This window comes from Phasianus colchicus, chromosome 2 (assembly GCF_987193195.1).
Source record: "Phasianus colchicus chromosome 2, bPhaCol1.hap1.1, whole genome shotgun sequence".
NCBI classification, from domain to species: Eukaryota; Metazoa; Chordata; class Aves; order Galliformes; family Phasianidae; genus Phasianus; species Phasianus colchicus.
In genome coordinates, this window is record NC_143437.1 from 4,240,208 (window position 1) to 4,266,116 (window position 25,909).

General features: G+C 49.7%; 3 protein-coding genes across 8 annotated transcripts in view; 1 reads left to right on the forward strand and 2 right to left on the reverse strand.

Annotated features, from left to right (window-relative positions):
- RALGAPA2 (Ral GTPase activating protein catalytic subunit alpha 2) overlaps positions 1-6,746 on the forward strand; it is a 122,225-nt gene extending 115,479 nt beyond the window's left edge. For 2 of the 5 annotated variants that reach the window (XM_090134600.1, XM_090134601.1), the window contains one exon: positions 4,342-6,742. In XM_090134600.1, coding sequence (XP_089990726.1) covers positions 4,342-4,490 — 149 coding nt within the window. In that variant the 3' untranslated portion in view covers positions 4,491-6,742. Of the gene's footprint in view, positions 1-2,343; positions 2,384-4,341 lie in introns of all 5 variants that reach the window. The other 3 variants (XM_031603354.2, XM_090134602.1, XM_090134599.1) reach the window with 3 other exon arrangements.
- A 2,412-nt stretch (positions 6,747-9,158) lies between these two features.
- The window catches only part of CFAP61 (cilia and flagella associated protein 61), a 92,737-nt gene continuing 75,986 nt past the window's right edge, over positions 9,159-25,909 (reverse strand). Inside the window, exons 23-27 of one of the 2 annotated variants that reach the window (XM_090134606.1) lie at positions 25,400-25,491; positions 22,084-22,289; positions 12,621-12,711; positions 11,784-11,904; positions 9,159-9,358 (exon numbers count right to left, since the gene is read on the reverse strand). In XM_090134606.1, coding sequence (XP_089990732.1) covers positions 9,333-9,358; positions 11,784-11,904; positions 12,621-12,711; positions 22,084-22,289; positions 25,400-25,491 — 536 coding nt within the window. In that variant the 3' untranslated portion in view covers positions 9,159-9,332. Of the gene's footprint in view, positions 9,359-11,783; positions 11,905-12,620; positions 12,712-14,128; positions 14,215-22,083; positions 22,290-25,399; positions 25,492-25,909 lie in introns of those variants that run through there. The other variant, XM_090134607.1, reaches the window with a different exon arrangement.
- Positions 9,390-11,007, reverse strand: INSM1 (INSM transcriptional repressor 1). Its single transcript, XM_031603357.2, has one exon. The coding sequence runs from the start codon at positions 10,908-10,910 to the stop codon at positions 9,744-9,746; it is 1,167 nt and encodes a 388-aa protein (XP_031459217.2). The 5' UTR covers positions 10,911-11,007; the 3' UTR covers positions 9,390-9,743.

A 25,909-nucleotide genomic window follows, 5' to 3' on the forward strand; every position in this document is an offset into this window, starting at 1 on the left:
GCCGGCAACCTAAGCTGTGAGCTCACCTCCCAAGGGGCAGCACGAGCAGCTGTACCCTGCGTAGGACGTCTCACGACTTACAGGCTCCCCTTATTCCCATTCACATACCTGGTCCGCCAATGCTCCTTGTCTGCTCCCGCAGTGATCGGATGAGGAAGGGGAGTCCTTCCAGTAAATCTCTGGGCGTGCCAAAGGCATTCCTGTTCTCAGCCAGTCCAGCAGCTGAGCAGAGGATGTCCCATCTGGGGTGCCAGATTGACCCATGGAATCAGACTCCACAACCCAAAGTTAGGTTATGAAGCAGGTATGTTTTAATCAGTGCTGCGCAGACACCGGGTGCAAGGGGGATATTTCTATCTATCTTGCCCAACATAGGGCAAAAGCTTGGTACAGATATAGGCTGAACTAATACATAACCAATGATTTTCCCAGAATTCCTATCCATATTCATTGCATTTCCGAGAACCATCAGCATATGGTCCCTCCCTCTTGCACTTGCGCCCTGGGCAGTGGGGGTCTCCTTCTGGTGCTCACTGGATGAAGGCTCATTGTCTTCAATAGAAGTAATCCCATCCTGACCTATTCCTTGTGTAATGTTTCTTCAGGTTCACAATAGAGCTTTGAGATGTTCTTTTCTTATCTGGCCTCACATCTTGCTTACCTGCATTCCTATAGAATAGTTAGCCCTTATCTTGTCCTCTCCTTACTCACATTCCTATACAGTGGTTAACCCTTATCTTGTCCTCTCCTTGCTCACATTCCTATACAATGGTTAACCCTCAGGTTGTCCTTCCCTAATTCAACACATGCTTCCCTTTTGTCTCTGGGCTTTTATAGGCACCAAATTCTTGCAGAAAACACAGGAGAATACAACAAAAAAGATTTGTTTTTTAATGCTTTTTGCTCAGTGCGGAGCTTTACGTTTCCCACTTTAAAACAACAGGGATATTCCAAACGTGGTCAGAAAACACATTTTTGACAGAGGCAAAAGAAAACCCAGTAGGGTGACTCTGAGCATGCAACCAGGTACGTACTGGGGTTATTTTTGAAGCTAGTTGAGCAGCAACTCTTTCTGACGAGGTTGGCTTTGCTGTTTTTTTCATTCCTTGTCTTTGCATTTTGCCTGAAGATCTGTAGGATGTTGAGGCAGTTCTGCCTGCTGGGCAGAATAAAAATCTCTCTGAGTTCTCTCTAACTCTTGTGCATCATTTTAGGGAATATTTTTAGAGCTGAATATTTGGAAATACACATCTGAAAGCAAATAGCCGTGCCATGATACTGCTTACAGCAAGCATGGTGTGTGCCAGGCATTGAGTTCCAGCAATACGAGCATGCTGCCTGAAATTGAGCAAAGGAGGCATGGCTGCAATCAAGATGTCACAGAGGATGCTGGGATGCTGAGATCTTGCCTCCCATCATCTCCAGTTACAGACTTTGAGTTTGGATTGGACCATTCCCTGCTTGGCCACTTGTAAATGGCTTCTTGTGTGCTCTAACAAAACATGTTTCACACCTCTGGAGCCCACAGACACTGAAGCATCATCCTTCCTTTGGGTAAAATGCTCTCCTGCTGCTTGATAGCAGAGAATCAAAAGATGCCAGGTGAAATTCCCAGTTGAACCAACCTAACTTAATCTTGGGGGGTTCTGCAGAACTTCACAAGTACTGTTTCTCCCCAGAGGTGCCTGTCAGCAAGGCATGGGGGGAAAATCCATCCTACATACAGCACTCCCTCCCTTCTTCTCACATGCTGTCACCCAGGCTGCAGGGCAGGGGAACTCCACAACCTCAGCACACCACTGCTGCTCCCATGGCAGCTCAGACCCTCCGCGTTTTGCAGGATGTGAACTGTGTGTCTCTTGGCAGCGTATGCTCATGAAAGAGAAATACTCTGTCTGGTGGTACTCTCTCTTTGCAGAGGCATCCCATCACCCATTAGTGTGCATGGTGTGTGTGTGCAGGGGATGGGTTTGTACATAGAAGTTACTTTTCACTTGTATGGCCCGGTGGTATGTATGTTGTTCACACTGTGATTTTTTAACCAGGCCACAGTGTAATAGCAGTTCAGCCCTCCAAGAAGCCTCAAATCTTACCTGGTTTGAGATTTCATCTACTAACAATGTTGCTGAAATAAGAGGAGGCTGAATGCCTGGGCTGCCACATCTGCACGTTTGGCAGAAGCTGAAAAGGACTCATTTTGGGCACCATTTCCTCCCCATACCTGACCAGCAGCACACCTCGGTCACCCTCTGTCCCCATGTCCCCCCAGTTGGCTCCTGGCCCCATGTGCACCGTGGGTACACTGCTCCTATATTGATACCATTTTGTGTTCTCTCCCTTTAGATTAGAGTATGTAACGGTCTCGTTACGCTAATTGCCGCAGGTAAGAGCCATGCTTCCCGCAGGCCATGCGTCGCGCTCCATCACTAACGCTCTCCTCCTCCTCCTCCTCCTTGTGCTCTGCCCTTGGGTTCGGGCTTTGTCTCTGCCTCTCACTAAGGCTGCCCGCTGCCCACAGCAGGGCTGCACATCTCACCTGGCTCCTCGTGCTTTGAGACCCCCCTGCTTGCTTGAGTTGTGAATTTGGAAGGGATCAAGCCCTCCGGTGACCCACCTGCGAGCCAAAAGGAAATCCATTTTAGCTAACAACCAGCAAAGCTGCTTGTTGCTTCTTACAACTTCTAATTCCATACTGCCTGTGTACCCTCTGGAGCAAACACAGCCTCAGAAGGGTCAAAAAAAAAAAAAAAAGGGTGAATCCTTCAAAAAGGCCCTTAGCAGCACCTCGCCCTCCAAACAAACTTGCAGGCTTCCCCTGCGAGGAGGCGAAGCAATTAGAGTTCGTGCCAGACGGCTTGCAAGTGGAATTATAATATTTGTATGAAAGCCTTTATCTTTTGTGGTTAACTCTCGCTCACTCTGCAGCTGCTGTCTCCCTATCAATCACAGCCAGAGGCCGCACGCGCAGCTCAGGACTCGCCGGGGGAAGGCTGGGACTGCAGGAATGTGCGGGGCTGTGGGCTGCGGGGCTGCGGGATGGACGTGGGGCTGTGGGGATGGGAGCTCCTGACCCAAACCCTGCCTGCAGCCTTTCACTCACAGCGAGGCATTGTGGGGAGCGTGCATGAATATTGCTCCAGCTCGTCCTTTTGGGGGAAACTGTATTATTTTGACCATCTGCCATGCCGCTTGACTGCAGGAATGTAAAGTGTGACACCTCCCTCGCACCCCCTCCTCCCCACGCTGTGAACAACACCGCAGGTTTTCTTTTGAATCCTGAACTGACAGCTCCACATTTTTCACAGAAAATGCCTTTGCACATTAAGTCATGTTTTTCACCTTTTTTTTTTTTTTTTTTTTTAATGTGGTATTTCCCTTTCAGTCAGTTGTCTTGAAATATAAATCTGGGACTGAAAGGTTCCATTTGAAATGCCGACGTCAGGTTGTAAACCAGCTATGGGATTTCAAAGGAGCAGAGTGGGCTTTGGCCCTCAGCATTACGGGGTTGAGTGCCTATTCGCCAAAATACCCACAGTCAGATAGAGCAGGGCCCTAAGATTTAATCCTTTTAGTAAGGAAGCAAAACAAAGCTCAGCCTGTGCTGGACACTGTTGAATTTCCAAGCCCTGAGTAGTTCCAAGATTCATGCAGGCTGTCCCATTATACTGCTGCACTTCCAACACAGCCAGAAAACCCGGCTGGGAGCTGGTAGACAGAAGGCAGAGCCCACTGCTGAGCTGGAAATAGGTTTGTGCTGCAGCACACGGCCATCAGAGCGCAGAGGTGCTCGGCCACAGCCATGAGGTTGGGCTCCGAGCACTGCTCCAGGCTTGCAAGCACCGGGACACAGCACTGTACCTCCCCCTCCAGGAAAAAACACAAAGAGACTTAGTTACAACAAGATTTAAAAATACTGCAGCCCAGGGGAGCTAATGAAATAACACTGACACCGAGAAATGCCTTGGGATGGGTGGAAACCCCAGCAGCAAGAGCAGCGCTGTGTTGCAGCATGCGTCGGTATTCCCCGTGCGCGTCTGCACCAGAGCCAGGCAGGAGCTGCACACACTCCAGCTTTATCCACTGCCCCATAGCCGTGATAGCTGTCCCCTCAGCTGTTCTCATTCAGACAAGCCATTAGCCCTGACCTGCAGCCATAACCGCCTCTGGGGAGGTGCTGAACAAGGAAGCCCGTGAGCATGGTTCTTGATGGGCATCCGTTGTCCGCTTGCAGTAGTCAGAAAGAGCCGAGGTTCTGTATCTGCAGAGCGGCTGTTGGGATGCGGACATGCACAGCTTGTCCCTGTCCTCAGCCCGCCTTCCCCTGCCCGCTGTCTTTTCCAGGCTGCCTCACCGCCAGCACCAGCGCCGACCTCGCCGTCCCCGCAGGAGCAGAGCCAGCAGAGCTGACCTCAGCGCCGCGCAGCGCCGGGAGCAAAGCCTGCGGGAGGCTCCGCCGCTCCGCCAGCGCGCTCAGCAAGGCTCCCAGCTGACACCCAGCACCCACCGGGGAACCCCTCGCCACGCACCAGGCTCTGCTCCTCTCCTAAAGGACCCCCACTTGGGATGGGCGCTTGTTGGAGGGGGTGGGCAGCAAGCACTTTTCCCCCCACCTCATCATCGCACGAGGGCACGGAGCAGCGCTGATGCCCGTTGCCTCACGTCGTCTCAGAGCACTGATTTCAGTCATTCCGTCCAACGAATTGCGAACCAGGGAGTTGTGACAAAGCAGAACTGACTTTTGTCATGATGAGGCACGTGCTGAATGTCCTCCTCTGAAGCATGGGCAAGTGATTGGGTGCTGCTCAGCATCTGTTCCACCTCTGCTTCCGTCCCGTTTTCAGCAGCCATCCGAGGCAGTTGTTGTGCACGGAGCAAAGAATTAGTGATAATCAGAGAGACACATTTATCTGAAATTCAGGAGGCTGCTGCCAATTTCATAGAATGGCAGCACCTGCTCTGAAATCGCTCCGTTTACCCGTGCTATCTTGTTCAGGGTCATCCATCACCACCTTTGTGGAGCATCCATCCCCACACTGAGGATGCTGTGGCAGTGCACAAGCTGGGCTGGAGCTTGGAGCATGGAGAGCACCATGCTGCTGCACCAGTGCAGGGTGAGCTGTCCCCTGCCTCTGTGTGGTTTGGAAAGGAGTCCTCTCCTCAGCCCTGCCCCCAGGGCTGCTTCATCCTTCACAGCAATGCTTGCAGTGGCTGTGCAATGTGAACTGCTGTCCACATGTGGAGAAATACCCAGCCACGTTTCTTTCAGAAGATGAAATGCTGCACATCTGCACATCACCAGGGTGTGACTCACTGCGGGACGGCGCACTCCCCACGTCACCACTTTGCCTTTTCACAACACTGGGGCAATAATCTGCAAGGGGAAGCATCTCTGATGAGCTAGGATTCAACATATCTGAACGCTCCCAAGGAAATGTAACGTCCTGATGGCACTTTGTGTAGTGAGCAAATCTTTTGGACGGGAAATGTATTTCACTCTGCATGTATCGCAGGTTTCCAGGGTGAAAACTCATAACTCCTGCTCTAGCTTTGGGTTATGGATGTTGTGGACACTGGCGTGTCTGCCCAGTTCCTGGATGTTGCATCAGATACCTCTGGCCTTCCTCGTCCTCCTCAGGTCTCACTCCTGTTGCTTTTTTGTTCAACTGTTGTTCAATTTTTGTGTTTTTGGATTGTTTTTGTTTTTGTTTTTTTTAAATGCCACTTAGCCTTGAAGCGCACACCTCTGAACTCAATGTGATGTATCCAAGTGATGGGAACTGAAACAAAATGCTCCGTTGTGTCGTCTGGTTTTGCACTTCCCACACGTTAACACGAAGGTCTGCTGTCGTGCCACCACTCCATGCTGCTGCCGGGTAGATGCAGAAGAGCACTCCAGGCACTGATGGTGGCAGCCCTTCCACGTGGCTCCATGCAGCAGTAAGGTGGTGAGGCACACAGCTGGGGTTGGGGTGAGCTTGGAGTGCCGCTCCGCCTGCCTGCCTCACCCTTTGCTTTTGTTCTCTGCTGATCGAGGGGGGAAGTTGGAAAATAAAATGTGTATTTTAATTTATTTTGTTTTTCGCAGCGGAATACGCGAGGCTGTCTTGTTCTTTAGTTATCCAGTGGTCTGAGATCATTTCAAAGGCGTTCTGAGTAAAATGAGCCGTTTCTCTTTGGAGCAATACTCATCCCTCTTTAGGGAAGAATTAATAATATTTTCCTGATGTCAAAACGACGTTGACTTGTGAAAATTCAGCCTTGGTTGCATACTGTGCAGTCAGACATGGAGCTGCTCCCTTCTCCCCTCAGTGCCCTGAGCAGAGTGAAGCCACACCGTGATGCTGCACCGTGATGCTGGAGCTGCCATCCCAGCCAGGGCAACTGGGGGAGAACAGGGAGAGCTTTGCTGGGCTGAGACCTGCAGAGCTGCTACTGAACGTTACTTCTGTATGGCTTAGGGACAGCTAACTCAGAGGATTCTCACCTCTTCTAGCGAATAAAAATTGATCACAGAAATGTGTTTGTCTGTTTCTGTCACCACCTAAAGGAGAGGTTTTGTTTCTCATAGGATCACAGAACGGTGAGAAGGGACCTCAGCATCAGTGACAGCACCATCGCTGGCTTCTTCAGAAGGGGCTTGGAAGCTCTCACTAATAGTAATTACAGAGCATTACCAAGCCCCAGAAGACATTACTTCTATACCATTCATTGCAGGAGACGGGCGATGACAAGGCTGCCCTTCCTAAACCGTGTAATGCCTCATTGCTGGGAATTTGCATGGGCATTAGAAACAAAACCTTTCTAACGGCGATTTCCTGCTCTGCGGAGACATCGCTTCAGAAAATGAAGGGGGTTTGTGTGCTCAGTCATAATTATGTCAGGGGTGCTTAGGCATTAACACCCGCTTATGCCAGCGGGAATGATACGGGATTATTTGGCAGTGGGAAAAGCTGCTTTGAGATATCTCTCTCTTTTTCTGAAGTTCTCACTTAAATTATTCTCTCTGAAATAGAGAATTAATCCTAAGGGCTCCAGAGAGAGTCTGCACTGGTCCCATTTGCACACCTTACCGTGTCCATCAGCTGGGCAGTGGGAGCACAGCATCGCCCCAGTGCTGCACCCAGCATCACGCTGCCAGCGCCGGGAGGGACAGCCTATGGGATGTCATAGAGCACATCAGCTTTGTCATGATACACATCAATTACACATGAAAATATCATCAATTGTATATGTAACATATATATTGTGTGTACCATGTAACAGATAAGCAACCTGATCTAGTGGGTGGCAACCATGGCCACAGCAGGGGGTTGGAACCAGGTGACCCCACCATTAACACTGACCCCAAGTCCTAATCCTAAACCTCACTCATAACCCTAACCCTAACCCGGACCTATGTTTCAACACCCGATGCCAAGCTGTGACATTCAGTCTCAGGTTTTGATGCCTGCTCCCACATCACGACTCCCCATGCACAGGGCCATGCATTGCCAGCACTGCAGGATGCTGCCATAACAGCAGGAATGTCCGACAGCCCCGCAGCTGCTTTTCCACTCATTTATTATCAGCAGGTTGAGGGGGAGGAAAGGAAATCCGAAGGCAAAGTTCTGTGGGCCCACTTATGGATGATTTTCTGCTTCCCATCTCCCTCCTTTCAGCAACCCATTGCACCCAGTGCTGCTCCCAGTGAGCCTCCCGGCGGGGCAGCCGACGGCTGTGGGAACGGCTGCTGGTCCCAGCACTGCTAAAAGAAACACACTGAGCAGTGGCACAGCAGAGAATCTCAGCTATTCCCCCATCAGCCGCCCGCGCTGACGGCGCCGTGGGGAGAGCTGCGCGGCGCATCGCCCACACAACACTGATGGTGTTGGAGCTGCGTTTCTCAGCACCCTGAAGGTTCCCATAATTAACCTCCCCGCTTCTTTTCAGTTTGCAAACAGTCCATTTCAGACCATGTGTTCAGCTCTTTGTGCGCTCCGACAGGGGCCGGATCCAGCCTTCTGCACAACAGGCAAACAGATCGGGCCGTGCACACAGCACAGCCTCCGTACCTGCGCTCCCACTGCCTCAAAAATGGGAAATTGCCTTTCAGGTGGGATCAGCATTTTCTGATGCGCCCAAACCTGTTCTCTCCAGCTGAGCTGCGAGCCCTCAGCAGATTGATTTGTTAGCTGACAGGAGGCTTTGTTTGCACAGCGCCGGCCGCTCCTGGCTGCCGGGTGGTGAAGAGATGGCACCGGGAAGGAAACACCTGGTGCTCCCCGGGGCTGCGGGGCCACATCGCGTGGGGCTCACAAGGGGCAAACCCCGGTTTTGGGGGGGATCTGTGGCAGAAACTCGCTTCCCCAAACCCTAAAGTTGCCCCTCTCCGTGCTGCTCCCCAAACACCAGCCCCTACCAGCACATCCCCCTGCATCCAGCACAGCAGCTGAGCTTTACCTCGACATTTCCCTACCAACCACAGCAGTTGATCTGATTTTATCTCTCTCCTACCAAACGAGGAACATGTTTTCTTGGCTATTGGGAAGCCAGCAGCAGAACGAAGCAGCTATTTTGGTTGGATGGTGCCGCAGGATGGGATGCTGCCCCAAGATGGGTGGCCTTCAGGCCTCACCGAGGGGCCTCAGTGCCCAGCAGGGCTTCGGCACGGGGTCAGCTCCTTCTCCTCGAGAGCTCCAGGATCGTGGCTGCCCAAGGGAAGCAGCACAGGGCGGGCAGCCCCAGAGCAAAGCAAAACTCGCCAGCCCCATCCCGCCGCCCGCACTTTGGGTGCTGCTGGGCCACGTTCTCCTCTGCAGATCATCAGCTATGACAGCTTCGCCCAGACCTGACGTCAGCCCCTCGGTTTCCTAGGAAGCACAGCACGGCAGCCCGCTGCTTTCGGTGCTTTTTAGCACTTTTTGGCCCAACCCTACAAGGAAACCCAAACCAGAAAGCAACGACGGCAACTCTTTTTTGCCCGCACAGCTGCTGCACACAAACTCCACTCTCCCCAACAGCCACAGCAAAGCTCAGTGAGGGCATCCCTGCCCCACACCGTGGGACACAACAGCACCAGGCACCTCCAAGCTGAGCAGCCCTGCGCTCCTTCCTTCTCCCACCCTCCATCACTCCGTAAGGCAGGCAGCCGAGCGCAGCGGGCAGGCAGAAGGCAGGTGTGAATTGGAAAATACTTTTATTTGAATAGTAAATAATTATACAGTCGAAACAGTCCTATCGAAGCAACTCTATAAATAGCTAACAGGTACGAAAATAATGTGTGTAGAAAAAGAGATTGCATCTAGGAGTGAGAGCTGTCGGCGGCGCGGGCGGACGGGTTAAGGTCACGTGGTTTATTTCCAGGTATAAAAGTTAAAACCTTTATAGAAAAAAAAGAAAGAAAAAAAAAAGAAAAAAAAAAAAAAGAGATCACAGTGAGATGGTGGAGCCGGGGGAGGGAGGTGGGGGGGGGGGGGAATAAAAAAAGCGCGTTAGAGCATCTGCGATCAAATAATATCCATCTTCATCATTAATATAAATAAATAAGGAATAAATAATAACGCGAGGACTCGACCCAACATATACAGACGGCGCGGCGCGGGCACGGCACGAGTTAAGGCAGTTCTACGCGTCCCGGAGCGGAGCGAAGGCGCCGGCGCTGCGCCGACCGAAGCCTCGCCTCTCCTTCGTCCTCGAGCGGAGCGGAGCGCAACCCAAGCGGCCGGGGCGGGGCGGGGGGGGCGACGCGGGGCGCAGTCCGCGGCTCAGCAGTGCGGCCGCAGCGGCACCTGCAGCAGCACCACCTGCCTGTTCTCGGACGGGTGGCACTTGTTGATGTGCCGCGTGAGGCCGGGCGAGCTGTAGAAGGTGGCGGGGCAGTACTTGCAGGGGAAGAGCTGCGCGGCGTGCAGCAGCCGCAGGTGCCGCTCCTGGCTGCTCTTGCTGGGGAAGCTCTCCCCGCACACCGGGCACGGCCGGGGCTCGGCGGGCTCCGCCGCGGGTTCGGGCGCCGGGCCGGGCGCGGCGGGGTGGCCCAGCAGGTGCTTCCTTAGGTAGGCCTGCCGCCGGAACCGGCGGGCGCAGCGCGGGCACTCGAACAGCCCCTCCTCGGAGCCGGCCTCCGAAGCGCCGCCGGGGCTCGGCGTGTCCCGCTCCGCCGCCGCCGCCGCCGCCTCCTTGGGGGGCTCCGCCGCCTCGGGGCCGCTCTTGGCGGGGGGCCGCGGTTTGTGCCAGCGGCGGTGCGAGGCGAGGTTGGCGGGGCAGGAGAAGACCTTGTCGCACTCGGGGCAGCGGTACTCCACGCGGACGATGCGCGAGCAGCGGTGCTGCGCCAGCGCGAAGGGATCCCCGTACTCCTCCTTGCAGAGCTGGCAGATGAACTCGCCCAGCGGCCGCGCGCAGCCCCCGCGCCGCGCCGGCGCCTCCACCGGGCCCTCCTTGATGCGCAGCCCCAGCACCGGGGACGTGGTCACCTCGTCCTCGAAGGTCAGCTTGCGGATCGCCTTCGCCTTCTTGCCGGCCGCGGCCTTCTGCCGGCCGGGCTCGGCGGGACGCTTGGCGGCCGGAGCGCCGCCGCCGCCGGCGCCGCTGGGGTTGGGGGGCGGCCGGGCGGCCCAGAGCTTGAGCTCGGCGGGGCCGAGCAGCAGCGGGTCCATGCTGCTGGGCACGGCGGGCGCGGGGAACGACTCGGCCGAGACGGGCGAGCCCAGGCTGAAGCCGCGCTCCAGCAGCGCGTCGCGGCTGACGGGCCGCGTGGGGCTGCGCAGCGCCTGCACGGGGCCATCGGGCGTCCCGAAGGGCACGGGAGGAGGAGGCGGCGGCGGCGGGGGAGGAGGGGGAGGCGGCGGCGGAGCGGCGGGCGGAGGGGCGCGGACCCGGTAGGACACGGGCGTGGGCCGCCGGCTGCGCTTCACCAGGAAACCGCGGGGCATCTTCGGGCGGGCGGTCCGCGCCCGGCGGCGGCGAGCGGCGCTCCCTCCCTCCTCCTGCCCGCCGCCGCCGCCGCCTTTAAGAGGGCCGGGGCCATTGTTCGGCCCGGCGGCGGCGGGCGCGGCCAATCAGCGGCGGCGGCGGGCGGGGCGGCGGCACCTGAGCCCCGCGGCCGGCACACGCCCGGCCCGCCCCCGGCACGCGTGGCCCTTTGTGCGCGCGGGGCCGCTGCGGGCGCCGGCCGCGCTCTTTCTTTCCCCGCTCGCGGCTCGAAGGCGCGGGGCCGCGGCCGCTGGGCCGCGGGCGTCGCCGAGCGGGAGGCCGGGCCGCCACCTGTTAGCGCCGCGCCCGCTCCCCCGCCGCCGCCGGTGCCCGCCCCGCGCCCCTTTGTCCCCCGGCCCCGCAGGTGGCGGCGCGGCGGGGGAGCGGCGAGCAGCCGGCGGGGACCCCCCCCTCCCCACCTCCCACCCCCTGTTCCCCCCCTCTCCCTTCTCCTCCCCCTCCCCTCCCCGTCCCCCCGAGGGAGGCACGCGGGCGGCACGCGCTCGGCCCCCCCGAGCCCCCCGCGGCCGCCTTTGTGCCGGGCATTAGCATAAAGCTGCGCGGAGCCGGCACAAAGGGGCGGCGGGGGGGGCGGGGGGAGGAAGGAGGGGACAAAGAGAGGGGAGGGGGGCCGGGGGTCGGGAGCGCGGGGCGGGGCGACCATTAGCATACAGCTGCGGGCACGCGCCGCCGCGCCCCCCCCCCATCCCCCCCCCCGCCGCGCCCCACGCGCGGACCCCCGACCCCCCCCCCCAACCCCAACCCCCACCGCAGTCCCGGGTCGGAGCGGCCGCGGCCGCCAGGCGGAGCTCAGCGCCCCGCTCCACGCTCACCTGCCGGCCGGCCGCGGGCGTACATGGGCAGCTGCGCGCCGTGCCGCAGCAGGTAGCGCACGGCCGGGACCGCGAGCGGCGGCGGGACGGGGCTGTCCTCGGTCTGTCGCTCCGGGGGAACCTGCGGGGATAAGCGAGTCGGGGGTCGTTCGGGTGCGTCCGCGGGAGCGCTGCGCTTCCCTCCCGTCCCCTCCCGTCCCCCGGGCTCCTTCCGAGGAGCCGGCGGAGCAGCGCGGCGCTTCGGGTGGGCGCCTTTCACATAGCGGCCCTCCTCCGGTCACCCGCGGCCGGGAGTTCCGTGGGGTGTCAGCCACAGCCCGTGGTTCGATATGGTGGTTTGGGTTCGGAGGGGAGCTGTGGGACTGTGTGGCTCTGCCTGCGGTGTAAGGCTGCAGGCAGCATCAGCGAGCATTTGGTCCGTCCTTACTCAGGAAATTCACCGACGGCTGTGAAAAATCAGTGGCTTCACTCTTTCATCTACGAAAGCCATTCGTTCCCTATGGGGAGGTGCTGAGAAACCCGCTGCCCGCAGGCTCGCCTGAGACAGGTTCGGGTTGGCATTCGGTGTGTTCCGATTAGGAAACACCAGGAAGGTGGTAAGTGAAGAAATGAGGAGGGGATTTCTTGTGCTGCGTGGGAAAACAGAGCGACTTGGTGGGAAGTTGGCAAATCTGAAAACGTGGCAAAGACCGAGAGGCACCGACAGGGCAGTGGGGGTGGGATCTGTGCGGGAAATAGCTCAACAGCAGCACAGAGCTTTGGGAGAAAGATGGGAGAAGGAACTGAAGTGAACAACATCGCCAGATTACCCGAATGATAACGTGGCATTTCTCTCACCTGCTCTGACAGCAGGATCTGGCGCAGCTCCTTCTGGAGATCGATAAAGCGGTCGTGATAGATGGCCATGGACCACGGCTCCCTGAAGTAGCTGGTTAAAAAAGAAGAAATTCAGTTATCTCGTGAACCTCTCATTAACCGCTAATAAAGTATTTACCTGCTTTTTCGCCTTTATAAATGACAGTTCTGGACCCATCAGGATCGTTTGTTCGTGAAATGCCTCTCGCAACAGCATGGCCAATCAATTCTTTTAATGGATGTTCCTGATGTACAGCCAGCTCCAGTAATTACATTTAAAGTGGCTTAATTCAGAGCTGTGGCAAGACCCAGTGAAGAATCCTGATTTTATCAGAATTTAAAAGCCCGAAGACCTGTAAAGAACGGTGTCTCCATTATCTGTCCTCATTTGAGAAAAGCAGATTGCAGGATTAACTGAACTGCTGCATAAACAAATTAAATTTGTGTAGACAATGACACAAATGTTGTTCATCATTAAGGTTTCTGGATTAATAAAGGCCAGAAAAACAGGCCACCGCAGTGTTGCAATATGTTCCTTGCAGCAGTGTGCTGAGGCTCACTGGTAGTTACTGATGCTGTTACAAACGCTGTAAGGTTGGATGTGAGATTTGCTCGAGCTGAGCCCTGCTCCAGGTACCTTTCTTTGAAGCATGACATGCCTGTAAGGCGTGGGAAGCAGGAGAAGAGGATATTCCCCAAATATTTAATCAAAGTTCCGTTTCGGGAGAAAAATCCCATCCAACCCAACCCTTCAGCTCAATGTTAGCATTAGGATGATCACGCTGTGTTGTGTTTATGTTGTTTACTGTGTTGCTGCTACCATCACCGGCACAGCACAGCCAAAAAAAGTGCTTTTTTTTGTGCATGTCAGCATGCCCACGTGTTGTGGAGCTCCTTCCCTTCACCTGAAGAAATGTGACCATCCAAGTGCTTGATGGAAACAATTCTCACTTCCTTCGCTGGCCCTGCATTTTCTTTCTTCCCGGTTGGAATCACCTTTCTAAAGGAACACATGGTGCTTTGGAGGAAGCAGATCTGCATATGGCCCTTCAGGTCTGTAATAATGAGAAAAGCCCATCTGAAGCCAAACCAACAAGTCGACTTTGGGAGGCTCGTTCTGAGTTTTATTGCCACTTCAGCAGCAGTCCCTCAGGGCAAGCCGGAGAAAGCTTGAAAGTATAATGCTCTTCAGTATACAAGCTGGAGCTGGCATGCTACCAACAGAGGCTCAAAGGCTCCTGGGCTATCATGAGAACGGCATCTGCCACATGTGTTTGCACCATTTAGTCTTTCATAACTTGCCAGAGTGATCAGGCTAAATATGTACAAGATGACAATGTTTGCCAGGAGCATAACGGGTTTTCAGACTCCTGGTCACTTCCTAACGGGGATCCCCTGCTGGCAGACTTTTGTATCGGCGGAGGAGATCAGGGGAAGGAATTTGTAAGGAGATGGGATGAAATGGTCTCCTTTTGAAGACAATAAGTGACATCCTTTTTGTTGCTAGGAAGCTCCTCTTGCCTTTCACTGACAATCAGCGTTTAAAGTCTGTTCTGCCTCATTTGTGATGTATAGCCTATATGAGATGAAAGGGAAGGAGAAAAACATTTAGTGGCATCCTTTACAAAAGACAGGGGATCTTCCTCTCGCGAAGAGATACAGCAGAACAAAAAATGGATCAAGTTGGCCATTGCTAGCAAGCAGAAACGGAGTATGCGTGGAAATGCTTTCAGTCTGAAAGCTCCATTCTCCATTTCATTTGCAGCTGCACACCTTTTGTCTGCTTCATTCTGAAGCTGCCACACTCCGCTGATGGGGGAACCGGTGATGGGGGAACCGGCCCCAGCCTCCGGCCGTGCTCCCATCCTAAGGCAGGTGCAGCAGAGGGAGGACACATACGAAGAGCAGGGAATTCCAATGCCAGGGAGTGTGGAGAGGAAACTACTGAGATGGGCTGGGATGGAGCAGGCTAGAAGAACTGTCCCGTTTTGCCAAGAAAAGAGAAGATGCATCAATCTAGGGCTGGAAATTGGTGATGTTTCCTAATTTTGCTAGCTTGCAGCTGTTGTTGAGTTCTCACCAAGCTGCTCTTTACACTTTCGAAACTCTGTGCTGTTAAAAAAAGCGTTGCATTCTGCTCTGAGAGAAAATTATTGCTGACCCCGAGGAAAGGTTTATTGCATTTCTGCACACAGGACTATCCCACGTGTAATGCATGATGAAAAACAATTAAAAGGAAATTAAACCTGACTCACATCAGCAAATACGCTGCGTAGAATGGTACAATCACTTCTCTATAATTACTTGTTTATGACTTCAGAGCTCAGTCATTCATAATGGCTTGTGTAATTATTAATATGAATCAGCAGTGTTGGACCACAGATCGGTGTGGTAGAATTCAGCTGACCAGCCTTTACTTACTGATTTGGATGTGGGGTTTCTTGTTGCCAAGTCAGCTGCACCTTAGAAACTGTATTAATATATAAAAAAGGAAAGACATCTAAAGGGTTCTACCATTTACACTGATTTGCTATCAAAGCACAGCTTTACCAGGGTATCTTGGGGTCAGCATTTAATTCCAATATGAAAAATAGCTGTTGGTGCTTTGATATCCCTTCACGTGTTCCTTTCTCCTTACGCTGTCCCTCTTTTCATAAAAAGCACACGTTTTTTCCTCTAATTAGGCTGCCAAGTGTACTGAGCAGCATTAGCCCCTCTCAGCCCTGCTCGCTACCTGCCACATTTTCTCTCTGCTTTTTTTCATCCCTGCAGAAAATAAGTCTCACTGCCTGCGGGATGAACAAAAGCCTAAGGTGGAATCCCTTCAATGTGATCGCGGTGTGCTAATGGTGTGGGACGTGGCCAACCCCACACACAGCACTGCGTTGTAGTATTTCTCTTAATGAACAATCGCCCTTCATTTTTTGAAAGCCCTTTTTAAAGCCAGCCTATGTATGGAGCATGTATTTCATGCTTAATCGCTCACCTCGTCCTTTGAAAAATTGTACTGCACACATCAAATGCTCTTTTTCCTATTTCTTCAGTTATGTTGTGAGGTTTATTAGAGTTGAGTCATTAAACGGCGTGGTTGCTTCTGCTTAAGCTCTCATTAATGACAGTGATCAGTAAACCACTAAAACTTTTAGCTTCGTGTAAAGAGGGCTATGATATGTGAATGGAACTTAAGCAGAAAAAGCCAGGTGGGGATGTGGCACTGAGGGATGTGGTCAATGGGCACGGTGGGGATGGGTTGGTGGTTGGACTGGATGATCCTAGGGGTCTTTTCCACCTTAATGATTCTATCATTCTACACATTAGGAAACATTACAGGCTGCCCAAAGAGGTTGTGGATGCCCCGTCCCTGCAGGTGTTCAAGGCCAGATTGGATGAGGCCCTGGGCAGCCTGGTCTAGCATTAAATGAGGAGGTTGGTGGCCCTGCATGTGGCAGGGGGGTTGGAGATTCATGATCCTTGAGGTCCCTTCCAACCCTGGCCATTCTGTGATTCTGTGATTTCAGATAGCAGGAGTGGACGGACACCATCACTAGATGTGTTTCAGGTTGTTTTTTTGCTGATCTCACTTGGACCACCTCTCACATGGGCCCACAGACAGGACACCAGAGTGCTGCTGGGCTTCATCTGAAAGACACTCAGCCTGTGTATGCTGAGATGGCTCTGGGATGCAGATTAAAGCAGAGTGAGTGCAGATGGCTAAAACACATTTCTGGTAAGAACTAAATATAAATGCAATATCAGTAGAGCACTTTGTACCCTGTGTTTTGTGTTACTCAAAGCACTTTGCCACATTGTGCATTAGTCTACGCTTTGCAATCTGGTGAATACCAGAAGTGCTTAATATACAGCAGTTTACTAACTTCAGCATTACATGTAGGGTAAACGTGGTGAATAGAATCATCACAGAGTGGCTGGGTTGGAAGGGACCTCAAAGCCCACCCAGTTCCAACCCCTGCCATGGGCTGGTTGCCCAGGGCCCATCCATCCTGGCCTTGAGCAGCTACAAGAAAAAACTTCTGAAAAAGGATGGCTAAGCAACACAGCACTTCAGAGGGTGCCTTTTAGAAACTGATCAGCTTAATCGTGCTGCCTCTACCAGGATTATTTATCACTGCCAGCCCAAACACATGCTGTTTCCTTCAGCACTGCGGCCTTTGCTTCACTCTCTATCATGCAGTCGTGGTGCTCCTTTCCTCAGCAGCACTGTCCCATCCTTGTTAACCAGCATTTTCTGCAGGTCATAACTAAAGACAAGTTCATTAATACAGTATTACAAATTTGGCTCTCATTAATGCCAAATGAAGCCTATACGAAGCGCTTCTATCTCATGCTAAAGGCACCATGCCAGTTGAGCATCCATTTGGAGCCCCTCCAATGATCTGTTTTGTACTCCAGATGCAGTAGAGGGATATTCCACTGCTCCAAGACACGTTCCATAACTCAGCAACTGCCTTACAGGAGAATACAAAAGGGTATGACTGGTTGGTTGCATTCCCCTTTTGGGAAGCAAGTGTGGAGCACTGGTGACCAAAACCAAACCCACAAGCTTGAAATTAAAGAATATTTTGGAAGTTTCTCAGGTCTCCTTCTTTTATCTGCTGCTGTGGTGGTGGAAGGGATTGGAAGGCTTTCAGTGAGTGTGGTGCAGGGAACACTGGTATTAAACCTACTGGAATTTATGTTCTTTTCCACTCAAGAAAAATCTTCCCTATCAGGAAAGAGCCTCGCTCTCAGGTGCTTAAATTCCACCTGAGCCTTTTCAAGATGCAATCTTATAGGAAATCAATAAAAACTACAGAAACTCCTTCCTGAAGTGGATTCCAAATCTAGGAAGTAAAGCTGTTAAACAGTCAAGGACATAAAAGGTCCGTACACAGAACTCTCAGCTTGAGAATACACTGCATCTTCGGTTCCTATGGCTGTGCCTGCCCTGATAAGGGCATCTTAGCACTTCCCTGCTCAGGAATGCTGGGCTGCAACCTTCTGATAGTGCAGGGACCAGGGAGGAGACTTCTTTTGCTGCCCTACCCCTGCCAACTTGCCCAGCAGACATTGGCATCCCATGAAGCAGCCAGGGGGCTGAAGTGCATCCCCCCGTGATGCGGTCGGTACAGCCAGCTGTCTGACTGCTTGTGATCATCTTCTGGCTTAATGGCCTATTTCCTCAGCTGCTCTTTGCACAGCTACAAACGAAAACATTGGCTCTTAATCTCATGTTTAGCTAAGGAATGGTTTGGGCAGCTCAGATACTCCTCTACACGAAGCTGTGGTACCTAACACATGGTAGAGTCAGGCTGCAGGAGCTTAGCTATAGGCAATTGCTATGTCCCTGGTAGCATGTTTCTTAGCCAAGTGACTATGGAACTACAGTCAGATGATTTTATGCTGTTTTTCCACTTATTTCTTGCTAGGTTCCTAAATTCACAACCTTAGTTTTTAAGGGTGGCAGTCTGTGGACCCACACAAGCAATATTGGGACCGGGGACAGCAGTGGCCTTACAGATTAGGGGGTCTGGCATGAGATGGGTATGGGGCAGCATCACTGCAGGACCCTCCAGCAGGGGGAATGGAGAAGTGATTTTCATTGTTCATGGGGCACATTCTGCAGCTTTTAACAAGTGTTGAAGTCCTACTGAAATCAATGGAACTTTTCTCTCAACACAAGGAAATGTTATTTCTCTCCTTATTACCATTAGCGCCAGGCACGCATCCGGAAGGGGTCACTCCTTGAAGTTAGCTGAATCTTGAGGGCCTGGTGTTAATGCTAATTTGAGAATGGCAACTGGCCCATTATGGTCAGGAAATCCGGTATCATGGGGTTAACCTTCAGCCTTTATACCGAACACAAATCAGTGAGGAAATGCTCTGCTAGGCGCAGTTTCTAATTATTTAAAAGACAATTTGCATGCTACACAGAAATAAATTGGCTCCCAGGTGACAGCTGTTGCACAGTGTCTTTCCCCAAAATACAGGCAGAAAGGTGGGAGGAGGGAATGAATGTTTCAAACTAGCAAGTTCATAAGCTTAACTACCAAACTGCAACATTTTCAGTCCTTTTTTTTTTTTTTCTTCACTAAGGGCACTTTAAATTTTGATGGAAAATACTGCGAGTACAGGTGTAACATGTAGTAGGATGTCGTCGTTTCTTTTTCTCCCCAAAGAGAGAAATTCAGCCTTTGCATCACGTTTGCAGTCGGTGATGTCAGGTCATTACAGACCATGAGAATATCATCACCCAAAATGCTTTTTCTTATTGCACGCAGAGAAATCACTGAATGCATTTTTTACTGCTCCATGCCAAAGGAACACCAGACACCACTTCCCAAGAAGCATCAAGACGATCTCACAAGAGATGCCCAAACATTTTTCAGTGTAATGACTTTCGAATGGACAGTCTTCCAACTGCTACATTTCACATTCTGTATTTTTGCATATTGTACATATTATGTGTACACTACATTGTATGGAATATAGTGCTGTATTACACAGGATCCTCACCTTGCCCAGCTCCAGGTCCTGCTGCGCTCCCAGGACTTTTTTGGCCACTAAACAGTGCTGGCCAAGAGCAGAGAAGATTCAACCAGCCTTCTTCAGGAGATGATGGCCACTCCATTGAGCATCTAGGGCATCTGCTAAAGCTGCCCTTCTTGTTACTATCATATAGACCAGGCTGCCTCATCCTTTTAGCAGATCATCACTGGAATCTCCATCTCTCTTGAGATTTTTTAAGAATCTTTGTGGATGTTTAGAAATTGATCTTACTTGTAATCCCCAATGAGCATGCATGCTCTGCAGGGATCCCATCACCATCACGGCAGCAAGGGAGGATGATAAACTCCTAATTGCTCTCACGAAAAACTAAGCTGTTCATTCAGATGTCTCCTTTGTTCAAAATCTGTGTGACTATCGTGTAGGCAAGTGCAGCTGCACTGAGGCACATACAGCAACAAAGTGTGAGGGAGCAAATGGTGCTTTGGTCAAGGTCTGGAAAATACTGGCACTGGGGAGGCCGCACCTCGGTGCTGCGCTCAGTGCTGGGCCCTCACTGCAGGAAAGGCACCGAGGGCTGCAGCGTGTGCAGAGAAGGGCAGCGGAGCTGTGAGGGGTCTGGAGCACAAGTGTGATGGGCAGCAGCTGAGGGAAGCGGGGCTGTTCGGTCTGGAGAAGAGGAGGCTCAGGGGAGACCTCGTGGCTCTCTGCAACGACCCGAAAGGAGGCTGTGTGAGGTGGGGTCGGCCTCTGCTCCCAGGGAACGGCCATAGGACGAGAGGGGATGGCTGTAAGCTGTGCCAGGGGAGGTTCAATTAGGAACAATTCCTCCTCCAGAAGTGATTCTGCACTGACACAGCTGCCCAGGGAGTGCTGGGGTCACTGGAGGTGTCCCAGAGCCGTGGGGATGTGGCACTGAGGGATGTGGGCAGTGCTGGTGGTAGGTGGACAGTTGGACTGGATGATCTTAGTGGTCTTTTCAAGTGTTAACGATTCTGTGATTCTAAATCTCTGACAACGTTTGTGGTTCATTTTAAATATTAGCTCACAGATGTGCTTGCATATTGTAATAGCGTGAGAAAGACTGATACCTTGCCACAACCTGAATATTGAGTTTCTTCCAGTGCTCAAAATATATTAGCTGATCAGCACCAGCTGTGACAAGAAAATTATCTGCCATCTTAGCCCATATGTCATACAATTGTGTCACCTCCCTTCAATTTCTATTTAACACCTACTGACAGTAATACTGTTTCTGTGAACTTTACGTTTGCTCTGTGCCGTTCCTCCCTCGTAAAACAAAATCAACATTTTCTGTAAATCATTGTGCCTCTCAGCAGAGGCATATTGGATTTCCTGAAGTGAGATCTGTAAAGCAGCATTTTTGTCCAAGAAAATTTTAAACCGCATAGTTTGCATTCGTCCCGTCTTCCTATACGAGATGAGGAATAAAAAGAAATGGAGAGATAGGAAACATTTACAATGAAGAGAGATGGCAGGGATAGGGCTGTAAAACATCAGCTCGCCCAGCCTCGGTGACGTACCACGTCCTTTTCAGGAGAGCTCGCCCTTTGAGCCGACAGCTGATACCACTGTTCTCAAAACACAGCATACAAACCAATCCTTTGTCATTAAGTGAAAGGCTTGATAGGATTCCCTCCCTCCCCCTGTTTCAGCAGACATTCTCATTTCTCTGTCCTCAAGCACATACAATGCCTTATCCATATTCTGGCAGAGCTTTTTGACACTGAACCAGCAGAAGGGCAAAATCTAGAGAAAGAGGCACGGGAATTTTGAGGCTCCTAACTCACTGTCTCAAGGTACCAGCTTCTTCATTCCTACAGAGGCATGTAACTATCAGCACATCAATGCAACTTAAACCTTCGGAGGAGTTTGATATCAATCTACAAATTCCCCCTTTTTTTCAGATTAGCAAAGTGCTATGATCATGCTTTTTTTTTTTTTTTTTTTTCTTGGACCACAACACATCCTTTACATCATAACTAAACATGAACTAAATGATATTGTTCAATCTGAAAATTGTAGCACCTTTCTTCAAATCAGCTATAACCAAATCAAGCCCAGAGACTTTTAAGGCAGCTTTTGATCAGTTTTGTATCATGATGAAAATTTCCTGTTTGGTTTTCTCCCTCTAAAGCAGTTTATGGAATGCAGTGCTTCACTTTTCTATCTGATAATTCATGCTCCCAAGTCAACATTTGTGAGGGATTTTTTTTCAAATGAAAATCAGACTAAGATGCATCAGCAGGTTCTCTACCACCTACTTCAATTACATGCTCAAAGAATTCTATCACATGAATGAAACTCAGAAGGGTTTTTTTGCCAAGCCTGAATTCGGAAGCACTGATTTTATCTAAGGAATATTATATAAGGAATAAACCAAGTTTGAGTTTTCAGGCCACGTATCTTTTAAGGTATGAAATTCTGCAGAAGTAGCAGAAGATTAAAGTTAAGAGGCAAGCTAAAGAGTGCGACTGACATCATCTGTGATTTAGAACCTCCCTGGAAACATTTGGCTTAAAAATCTGATGTAAAGTCATTAACACGCTGACTTTGGAAAGTGACTTCTGAATATGAGTTCTTAGTAAATTAATCAATTAAAAAAAAAAAGATTCTTCAAACTCAGCTTAATGAATTAAGCCTGCTGACTATGCTAAGCAAAAGTTACAATGATACTGAAACGTTCTTTCAGATGAAAGCTATTCAAGCAAATCACATCTCATTTTCTAAACAAATCTCAGAGACACAGTTCTTTCTAGGAAGGTCTTCAGGACTTGCATCATCAGTGATAATTTTACCAAATAATTGAAAAGATGTTTTAAAATCTATCTTGAGTTCCAAGGGAAAATAGCTAGAAGATAAAGCATAGTAAAAGAAAACTAGATTTTTTTTTTTTTGCACAATGCTAAACTTATCTTACCTGTAAAGGTCTGTGATCTGCCCTTCATCCCAGCGATAAGAGAGGTCATTAAGAAGACGCTCATGCTGTCCATACAAGCAAATATAGTTGGAAGCAGGAAGGGGCTCCTTTGAAAAGCAGGTGATGCTATCTACCATACTGTATTTGTTGATGTGCATTCTGAAATAATTCCCATCTCTTGCTTTTCCAGTTACAATCTCTGTTCCCTGGAACAGGAAATAAAAGGAAAGCAGGAGAGATGGAGTTAACACCTGGCATATGGCCAGCACCAGCTAAGGTTTTCTTTCTGATATTTGCCATTTCTCAAAATCCCAAACCTTTCAAACCAAGAATATCCATTCCTTGTAATAAAGTTTATACAAAGAGCTCCCATGGTTTGGACACAAAAGTTTTCTGTATGGTTTAGATCTTGGTTAGCTGCATAGAAACTGTGAAGCATACAACTGAGAGGACAGCACAGGCTTTGGTTGCCCATGCCTGTGTGGCATTTGAGGCACCTGTGGATATCTGGGACATTCAAACAACACTGGCAGTTATGACACAGGACACATGGAAGACTTGTGACCTTATGGAGCAGCAGCTGGAGGTCAGGAGAGACAACACTTAGATGCCTTCAGGCAACTGAATGGAACCCTGTTCATCCTCATTTATTATATGGTGTCTATATGATTGCATACACGTGGCTTATCATAACTTAGTCTAAGATGCCATGCTAATGAGCAAAGAACACACTGCTATACTCTCTCCAGATTTAAAAGTATAGCCATATATATGTGTGTATACAGGCAGTATATGTGCAGAGTCCAAATTTATGGCACACTGTGGAAGCTCTATGACTGCAGTTGATAGTAACACATTAATCAGTTACAAGCAAGCTTCAGTGTTATACACAGTGTTGTAGAGAAGTGTTTGAGTAGTCCAAGGTGTGATGTATTGGAACAGTCTGCCAGCAATAAAAATTACCACTGAGATAGACACTGTCCCGTTCTAAAACAGAACTTTAAATTTTATAAATGGCCACCCACTAGCAGGGCTCCATCTCTTCAGGCGTTTCCCTCAGGCCCGTGTTTTACACTTTTTGCTTCTGTTTGGAGTTGTTTCCAGTGACTCCTTCTTGCCAGTTTAAAGAGGGTTGCTGACTGTTGCTAACACTGTCATTAGAATAGTGGCACTGAGTGACAGTTTATGGGCACGGTGGTGATGGGTTGACGGTTGGACTGGATGATCTTAGAGGTCTTTTCCAACCTTAGTGATTCTATGACACTATCCAGAAAAGAACAGTAGTGTTGGATGGTTATGGTCAAACAGCAGCATTTCGTTTCAGCGAGTTAAATCAATTACTTAATAAAAGACAAAAATATAAAAATGTGTCTCAAACCAAACATTGCAGTGGGATGATAAAATAGCTTGAGGCTATTTTCTAATGCTGTATTCATGTTTCAGTTTTATTCATCTTTTAAAACCTGTTGCTAGGCTGCAGTAACCTTTGTTATTTCCGTATCTCTCAGCTAATCCATTTCACTAGCTTCTCTTACTACTTTCCTAGGAAATTATTTTAGGATTTACATGCAGGAGTAGCTTTAAAGGTATTCCATTTTCAGACAACGGGAAATGGAAGGTACAGCAAGAGAATCCTTATCACATTCTAGCAATTTGGCGTGACAAAATCAGTGTTTCCTCTCTCTTATAGTTCTATTTGCCTCCTAATATGAGCTGCTTTGGACAGCTCATGTTGGATCTGCAAAGCTGGAAAACAAAGTGAGCCATGCTTTGATCTCCACCCCCTCAACCACCCAAAAGCATGGACTTCATTATAAAATATTTCTTTCTATGGACCACTGCTATCTAAGTTTTAAAATGAACATCAGCCTAGTCTTTTAAAAGACACACTGTACTACATACAAGAATGGCCTTGGGGTGGAAATCTCTGAGGAAAAAGGTATAAATCTGTATGAAATAGAGGCTTGACTAGGTGCATGGCCCTTTCTGGTTTTAAAATATGTGAATCTAGACTTCTTGTTTCATTCCCCAGTAAGAAAAGCATCTCTGCATTTGTGTCACAGGAGAATCTCCTGTGTAACTTAAGTATGTCAAGTGCTTCCCTCTTTTCTGCTCAGAGAACGAAGACTCTTATTGTACACTGTCTGTTTTCTAGCAGCAAAGTACAGAGCATCCCTTCTGGAAATTATTCTTTTCCTACTAATCTAGAAATCAACAGAGTTCCACTGATAGACTGTGGTGTTTCGTTGTCTGTATGCACTCACGGCATCCTACTGTAGGGAGGAAAGAGTGAGATTTCAGTGATGCTCCTGCTATTCTATCTCCTGTTTATAAAAATGATGTACCTCTTGAGAAAGCCAAATATCTGAAAGGATGGAAATGAACATCTCAGAGGTTCAGCTTTGTGCTGTTCACCAGCTGTTCACCTGATTTATACGATACACCCTGGCTTAGCAGACTCCAGATTTGTTCTTACGCAAATATCACCACTATCTTGATACATGTTAACTATATACTAAGAATTTCAGAAGCAATGTATTCCATCAAGAAAAATCAAGAGAAAAAAAAAACCATCCTGTTGTGGATGCTCCATCCATGAAGGCATTCAAGGCCAGGCTGGATGTGGCTCTGGGCAGCCTGGTCTGCTGGTTGGCGACCCTGCACACAGCAGGGGGTTGGAACTGGATGAGCATTGTGGGCCTTTTCAACCCAGGTCATTCTATGATTCTATGAGAAAGTCAGCACTGAAGAAAAACAAATATTGTAGCATCCCAACAGTGTGCTGAGAGAATTGAGTCTGGAGCCAGATGGGCTCCATACTGAGCCACCAATTCTGACAAAGGTGTCAAGGAGTTGAGCTGCAGTGCCACATCAGGGAGCTGTCTGAATCTGAACTGCTCCAAATAGTAAGAAAGAGCTCAGAGCATTAAGGCTCAATGACTACTTCTGCCTTCAAGGACAAATAAACCCTTAGGTTTTGGTTGATTTCACGGCAAAAGAAGTAGGAACTGAAGTAAAACTGATCAGATATTCATATTCTACGTCTAAAACATTTACATTGAAATAAATACAATTTACATTGAAATAAATTAATAATTGAATTAAATAATCACAGATTGTGGTTTGTTACATTATAGACTTTTTTGATGACTCCCAGCTCCAGGAGTTCTCTAATTACATACTTAAACCCATCCTTACTCTATTTATTTATTCTTAATATACGTGGTACTTTATGAATGTTCCTGAATAGGAGCATTTTTCCAACAAAGATAAAAGGAAGAAAAAAAAGAAGGATAACATAAATAACATAACTTACATGATCAGACAGTGCCAGTACTAAGTCCAAGCGGATGGGGACTTCTGGTTTGGAAATGTGCAAGTAATTATAGCCTCTGGGAAGAACACCTCCTGCCATAAATGAAAAGATGAGGGTTTACTCAGTTGTAAACAAAACCAAAGTATTTCTCGCTCTTCTAAATATATATTTTAACTAAGTGGCTAAAGAGGAAAAATTATTTTGTTTTGTGGCCTCACGTTCTGTAGTACTGTTATACGTAGTGGTGCAGCAGCCACACCTTGAAAAGTTCTGATCATGACTGCAATATAAATGAAAGCATAACTTTGTGTATTATTAGAAAAAAAACCCTTCAGCATAAGTCTTTTGTTGTTTTTTTTTTTTTTCTCCTCAACTCCTAGACAAGACTATGGAGCTAAAGACAGGTGAAGAATGGTAAGTATTGGGGTATATTTAATATTTAATATACAACTCTTGTAAATAGTTCATCCCACCTGAGATACCTCTCAACAGAGAGCATCAGTCATTTTT